At 46.1% G+C, this 7,565-nt stretch overlaps 1 protein-coding gene across 1 annotated transcript in view; it reads left to right on the top strand.

The window, feature by feature from the left end:
- Window positions 1-7,565, top strand: part of LAMA1 (laminin subunit alpha 1) — a 177,431-nt gene that overhangs the window by 91,036 nt on the left and 78,830 nt on the right. Inside the window, exons 20-22 of the mRNA XM_077778268.1 lie at window positions 3,272-3,399; window positions 5,231-5,317; window positions 6,023-6,234. Coding sequence (XP_077634394.1) covers window positions 3,272-3,399; window positions 5,231-5,317; window positions 6,023-6,234 — 427 coding nt within the window. The remainder of the gene's footprint in view (window positions 1-3,271; window positions 3,400-5,230; window positions 5,318-6,022; window positions 6,235-7,565) is intronic.

Here is a 7,565-nt window from a genome sequence, read left to right on the forward strand (position 1 = left end):
ATTTATAGTCCCAAATTAAATTTAACATACGGGAAAACTTTTATCAGCCTCAGAAATTGTAGAAAAGTATGTAGTTTAGAAGCCGGAAATGTTATTTAAATTGTTAAAGGAGAGATGGCCAGAAGGTATGTACAGTGAGTGGGTCTAGGAGAAGGGCAGTAAAGGGGAAAGGGTGGCAAAATTGGACCCACAGGGGGAAGCCAGGGCAAGTGAGTACAGGCAGGGGTGGGTAGAGATCATGGGAGAAAGCTCTGGGTGGCATCAGCATAGAGATGGGGCTTATGTGGTGACCTGGGGAGATGGAGTCACGGGAAGAGAGGATCTTGGGAACGAATGTTGAGAACAGGCCGGGCTTTCCCTTGAGCCGTGCATTTGACCCTGTGCTCAGTGTTGCTTCCCACCTGGCCCCCCTGTACCCATCTCTTCTCCTGCATACCTACTCTCTGAAGAGAGGTTTTCAAAAAGGAAGTAAGTCCTTCATATTTGTCCTGTATTCGTCATTTCTGATGCTCTTCAATCCTTGGTATAAATCCAAGATCTTATCTGGTTCCATGTTTCCGCCCCCTGCAGAGTTGTTTTTAAGCTTTTCCTCAAGTGTAAGTCCGATGGCCCACAAATTCGCTCCTGTTTTATTCACCTGAGAAAGGCTTTCTTTCACCTGCAAGTTGGAAATAGGTTTTTGCAGATTTTTTTTTCAGTACTTGAGAATTGTTCTGTTTGCTTATGGCTTGCATTGTCTCAAATGAAAAATCGGGAGTAATTCTTATCAATGTAGTTCTCTCTGTGTTGTCTGTTTTTCTCTGCCTGGTTTTTAGATTTTTCTCCTGATGAATCACATTTAGGTTTTGTTTGTTTGCTTTTTTTCTTCATATCCAGGAGTTATTATCCTGCATATAAAAAAAGCCCTTGGGTGCCTGGGTTTCTCAGTCAGTTAAGTGTCCAACTTTATTCAGCTCAGGTCATGATCTCATAGTCTGTGAGTTCAAGCCCCACATCAGGCTCTGTGCTGACAGCTCAGAGCCTGGAGCCCACTTCAGACTCTGTGTCTCCCTCTCTCTCTGGCCTTCCCCTGCTCACACTCTTGTCTCTCTCTCTCAAAAATAAATAAACATTAAAAATAAAAAATGTAAACAAATCCTTATTTGGAAGTCATTTTTAATTTATGCAAAAGTGGGAATAAAAATAGTACTTAAAGATCCCACAGTTTACCCTTTTGCTGTATTATTCTCATTATCTCTTTATCTAATCATAATATTTTTCTAATACAAAGTTGTATACACTGTGCTCATTTATCTCTAAATACTTCGGTGTGCATGTCCTGAGAATAAGGTTTTTCTCTGATATAACCATAGTACCTTATAAACTTCAATGAATGGAACATTAATGTTCTACTTTTTTTAATCTACCATCCATTTGTCCATTTTGCTGGTTGACTCAGTTATGTCCTTTAAAGCGTTTTTTCCACCATTACAGGCCCCGTCTAGGACCTGGTATTGCATTGTATTCTGTCTCTTCAGTTGCCTGTAATCTGAAATACTTCCACAGCATTTCTTTGTCTTTTATGATGATGGCACCTTGAAGAACACAATCATTTTTCCAAAGACAGAATGCCCCTTACTTGGGGTTCTTCTCTTGCTCTTCCATGAATAGATTCAAGGTATGCGTTTCGGGCGAGAACACTTCATTAGTGATGCTGTGGCCTTCTCAGAACCACGTGCGGAAGCCCACGGTGTCCACTGCCCCTCGAGGGTGGTGTTAATTACACAGGCCAGGGGTTAGTCAGTTTCTCTACTATATATTTACCATTCTTTTCTTTTGTAATTAATGAGCAGCCCGAGGGAGACACTTTAAGACCATGCAAGTATCATATTCATCATCAAATTTGCCCCTTAGATTTAGCAGTCACTGTTGATTCTTGCCCCAGGGTTTACTTACCATGATGTTTGCAAAAGGGTAGCTCTCCAACTTCAGTGCTCCTGCACGCATGCTTACTGCTTTGCTTGGTGCATAGCCTCCACTGTAAGCAAGAACCCTGTCCCCTTTCTTGTGTTTACTTATTTACCTACTAATTATCTCTCTGGACTCAGGGATTCCAAATTTTCCTAGATTTGACTAGTGGAAGCGTACTCAGTAGGCATTTTTTTTTTTTTTTTTTTGAGAGCGAGAATGAGTGAGAGAGAGAGCAGGGGAAGGGGGCAGAGGGAGAGAGAGGGAGACAGAGAATCTCAAGCAGGCTCCATGCCCAGTGCAGAACCCGATGCAGGGCTCAAACCACAACCCTGGGATCATGACCAGAGCTGAAATCAAAAGTCAGACACTTAACCAACTGAGCCACCCAGGCGCCCCTACACCGTAGTTTTTGATTGCAGGGTGAAAGTTGTGCATTGTTACGTTTTTAGATTTTGTTGCTTTCCTTTAAAGAACATCAAAGTTTGTTTTGGCAGGCAGTTGAATTACCGTAAGTCAGCTTGATTGTTTCACAGTTTGTGTTTAAGTTTTGTTAGGGTGGGTCTAAAATAACCTCTATTCTAGGGTGGGTTTTACCTTACTGCAAGTGAGTTTTTCTTCTGGGGTCTCGGCTGAGCGCTCTGGGTGTTTAACGGAGACTCCTCGTACTGGCCGGTGACTATTCTAGTGTCCCTGGGCTCTGGGTGACTTCTGAATTTTTCACCTGGCCTCATGGAAATGCACTCTACACACGAGAAGTTTAGTATGCAGTAGTTATTTGAAGGGGTCTTCTGTGCAGATTTCTGGATCTCTTATTCTGTGAAGCTCCGATTCTCTGCCCAAATGACAGCAGCTCCAGCCCCCCCATGGCCTGACCTCTGTCTTCTCAGCTCAGCAAAACCACTTGTTGCCCACCCCGTCCCCTCCCCATAGAAAGACATGTCGTCGTGGGTTCATTCCATCACCTCCCTTCTCTCGGGTCTTTCTGCACCCCTCTGTGGCCCAGTGTCTGAAAGAAGTTGTTCGATATATCTTGCTCCAGTTTTCTAGTTCTTTCCTCCAGAAGGGTGAGTCTGATAGCAGCTCCCCCGCCATAGGCAGAAGTGAAAGCTTCTCATTTATACAGATCATGCGAATTACGTTTTGTTATTCATTTATCTGGAAACCGGCATCCCTCCTCATGTAACAGAGTTTGGTGACTTGTTTGAGCATTTGATCTTTTATTTTTTTCTCCACTCTGACTCCAGGTTGTCTGTAGATGAATCAGACACTCCTTTAAGGAGACCCGAACCGAGTCGCCTCCTCATTCATTCCTGTGTTCTAGGCATGCAAGCACAACACCACGGGGGCCCACTGTGACCAGTGCGCGCCCGGCTTCTACGGGCTGCCTTCCCGAGGGACTCCGAGGGACTGCCAGCGCTGTGCCTGCCCCCTCTCCACAGCCTCCAACAAGTAAGCCTGGAAAGCCTGGAAACTCTGCCCGGGGGCCCCTCCCGGCGGGGCCAGAATGTGCTTTCAGATGTGCGCTGATGCCTTCAGAGCCAGACTTTGTGTGTGAGGAGAGTGTGATTACCCAGTGGTAATTACGTGGGATTAAAGATGGAGGGGTGGAGGGGTGCCTGAGTGGCTTAGTCGGTTAAGCGTCCGAGTTTCCCTTAGGTCATGATCTCGCGGTTCGTGGGTTCGAGCCCCGCGTCGGGCTCTGTGCTGACTGCCAGCTCGGAGCCTGGAGCCTGTTTCAGAGTCTGTGTCTCCCTCTCTCTTTGACCCTCCCCTGCTCACGCTGTCTCTCTCTCTCTCTCCTAGAAATAAATAAAACATTAAAAAAATTAAAAAAAATAAAGATGGAGGGGTGGATTCTCTTTAGAAAAAAAAAAAGGAACAAGCTTGGTCTACTAAATGAAATAAGAAAAGTTATGTGATGGCAAGGACATACACATAATTTTGTTCCTCTTGGTCTAACGTTGCTCATTCATTTTTTGTACGTACCTGCCAGTAGGCTAGCACATATAAGGTACAGAGAAGTGACTATGCCGTTGTTCCTGGCCTCGAGGACTTTTTGATATAATGACCAAAATATGTAAATAGGAGGCTCATTGAAAATGGGCTGAACTCATTTAATGATTCAACCAATCTTTCTGAAGTGCCTGCTGAGCATCATGGTAGGTGCTCGAGTATCAGTGTGTTTGCGCACGGCTGTTGGTCCCACGGGACGCGCAGTGTGGTCATGACTCGGTGGACGTACGTCCACCATCAGGAGAGTGCGAATCTGCCAGGGATGGCACGGAGGAAGCCCTTGATCTGAGGCTTGAGGGTGGGAAGGAATTTGAAGGCCACAGAGAAGGGCCTTCCGGGCAGGAGAAACTGAGTATGCGGAGGCATGTGGCACAAAGGAGCAGATCCTGTTTATGAACTCACAGTTGTCCTGCCGCACAAAGCCTGAGGGACGGGGGGTGGGGGTTGGGGGGCAGCGGTGCACAAGGTCTCGTTTGGGGGCCAGTGGTTTGAAAACCTGTTTCTCTCTTGCTGGTTTACTGTTTAGGACTTCCCCTTGCCCCTGACTCAGAGAACTCCCCCATGGGGATTTTTATTTGAAACTCTATTATGCAAAACAGATGCAGACAGGGCTACTCTGATGAAATTGTGGGAGACTCTCAGCTGCCCCCAGCCCCCCTTCACAGGTCCCCCAAAACCCAGGAACAGGGGTGGAAGGGACCTTCGTCAGCAGTGGGGGTCCTTTGGAGAAGGTTGAGGGGCTGTGAGCTAGAGCTCACTCTTGGCCAGTGGGGGCAGGGCCCTGAGACAGGCAGACCAGTGCCAGGGAACCCAGAGAGGGGGACTCTCTGAAGAAGTGAGGGACAGGCAGGAACAGGGAACAGCGAGCGGCCATTGCCCAGTGAGGTGGGCTGCGTGGTCGGTGGCTGCGGTTCTGGAGTAGTAAAAGTTTGTAAGGAGTGGTGAAAGATGAGCATTTTACTTTTATTTTTGAAAAATTTTTAATGTTTATTTTATTTTAAAGAGAGAGAGGGAAGGAGCAAGCAGAGGAGGGGCAGAGAGAGAGAGGGAGCGAGAGAATCCCAAGCAGGCTCCATGCTGCCAGAGCAGAGCCTGATCAGGGGCTCAAACTCATGAACCTTGTGAGATCATGACTTGACCTGAGAGCAAGAGTCAGACACTTAACCGACTGAGCCACCCGGGCACCCCTAAAACACGAGCGCTTTAAATGTTTAGAAGTTCTGCACCACCCATTGGAAAATTGTGTTAATCTGTAATGCATTGACAGTTTCAGCCCCACCTGCCACCTAGAAGATGGGGACGAAGTGGTCTGTGACCAGTGTGCCCCCGGATACTCTGGAGCTTGGTGCGAGAGGTACTCTGTCTGCATCCCTCAACTGATTTCCAGAAAGTTTCATCCAACTTTTTTTGTTAATTCAGTATCAGTTATATGTGTTTACTTCTAAATGTGTAGCTAAGTGTGATTTTAGAGCACTGGGGTGTAATTATTATGTCACATAATTATAGAGAAAAGCCAGTATGCCGATTAGAAAACTCATGTGAAAAACTCCCTGGGAAATTTTCAAGAACAACATTTGGTCTCCTCGAGCTAACGTGAGTTCTCATCAGGGACAATAGACCCAGTGAGGAGCCAGTGTTTACTGTTCACACATCGAGAAATCCCTTGACTCTGGCTAGTTCCATAGGTGAGAGGCAGTTTGATTTAATAGCCGTCTTCTGGCGCCCGAAAGCCAACAGTGTCTTTTCCCATGTGTAAGTGTCAGTGCCCGGCTCTGCCTAAAGTCCCTAGGAGCGCCACGCCACACTCGTGGCCTGCAGATCCAGTTGACCTGGGGCTGAGTGCACAGCCACTTGGATTTATGGCTCCTTCTGGATGCACTCTCTGTCTTCACAGCGAGTGAGAAAACCCGAATGCCCGAGCTTGGGGTTGCCCTGCTCCACAATAAATCTTACGTAAAGAGTCCGTCTGACTTATTAACCATTCAGAGAATCCCTGGATGGTGGGGTCACGTCTAGAGTGATGGCATTCATTCGGACCCCTCTTTCAATCTTTTTGCAGATGCGCAGACGGTTACTATGGAAACCCAACAGTGCCCGGGGAATCCTGTGTCCCCTGCAACTGCAGCGGCAACGTGGATCCCTCAGAGGCCGGTCACTGTGACTCCGTCACGGGAGAGTGCCTGAAGTGCACTGGGAACACGGCTGGCGCCCACTGCGAGAGGTGTGCTGACGGCTTCTATGGGGATGCTGTGACTGCTAAAAATTGCCGCGGTGAGTGTGTGGGCTGTGAGGTCAGAGCCCTTATTGGTCGCCCTGTGAAGTCTCCATCCATCTACTTATGTGTGTCACAAAGGGTCACTTCATCTCGATCGGTACTTGTGGTAAATGCCAGTGTAGACCCAAGTCCTAAGTCTTCCCTGCTTGCCCCGCCTTAGCTCAATCAGTTCCTGTAAAGGAGGTCAGATGGTCTAGCAAATAGGTGCCCTTGCCCCGGAGGAGGAGGTGGTGCTTGACAGAGTGCTAGCACTGCTCTCCGTGACCGCGGCAGAGTGGGGTCAGGGTCTGCAGTGTTTGTGAGGACAGGCCGAGGGGTCTCATGAGTCAGACGGGATTTCAAGATACAGGGTGGGAAATGGGAAACCTGGAATCTCAGAGGTCCGTGCCTGAACTACCGACTCTCATGCCGCTCTGCAGGGCTGTGCTTCCTTCCCGACATTACGGATCACTTAGGATCATTCACCGAAGAGAGCAGAATTTTACATACCTGAGATGAGCAGCTTGTAGCCTCAGGGCTAATGCAGCCCTCAGATTTCTGTGCACAGCTCTTGAAGGCGTGAAAGAGAAAAAATGGCAATTTTACATTATTTTGATGATTTCCTATACATGTCCAGTCCTACTGTGCTGTTACATTATGCGGACACAAGAGGGTGCTAGTGATACGGAAAAGATATTTTCCCAGGCAGGAAAGGCTTTGTAGCCTTGGGCCGGTCATCTTGATCTTCAGCAACCCGGCCACCTTGATTGGTTATCATAGTAAGATCATTATGATAATGGGTGTTTGTGTAAAGCTTCAAAGTTTACAGGATGCTTTCACTACACTCATGCCTTTTCCTTTCATCTTTAAACCTTGATGATTCATTCCTTTGTTCATTCATCGTTTATTAAACAGTCACTATGCTAAGTATAGTCATAGGAGTTGGAAAAATTATGACTCAGGTGTGGAGGTGAAGCACAGATGTGGGTCTCGAGCTTTGGAGTCTGACTAATGCAGGACAGATAGAGCTCAGGGTTGGTCACAACCAGCTGTGTGACATTAGACAAATTTAATAACCTCTCTGAACCACTATTTCCTTATACAAAAAATTGACATAGTTATATATATGTGTGTATATATATACATATATATATATATATACACACACACATATATGAGACTTNATAAGTGTTATAATAACTATTATTATATATATACACATATATATAACTATGTCAATTTTTTGTAATATATATAGTTATTATATAATAATAACTATTATTTAATTATTTTTATTATTTACTATTTATTATTTTATTACATTTTCCAGCAGAAACGTAAATAGCAC

This window comes from Crocuta crocuta, unplaced genomic scaffold (assembly GCF_008692635.1).
Source record: "Crocuta crocuta isolate KB4526 unplaced genomic scaffold, BGI_CrCroc_1.0 scaffold26, whole genome shotgun sequence".
Classification (NCBI taxonomy): Eukaryota; Metazoa; Chordata; class Mammalia; order Carnivora; family Hyaenidae; genus Crocuta; species Crocuta crocuta.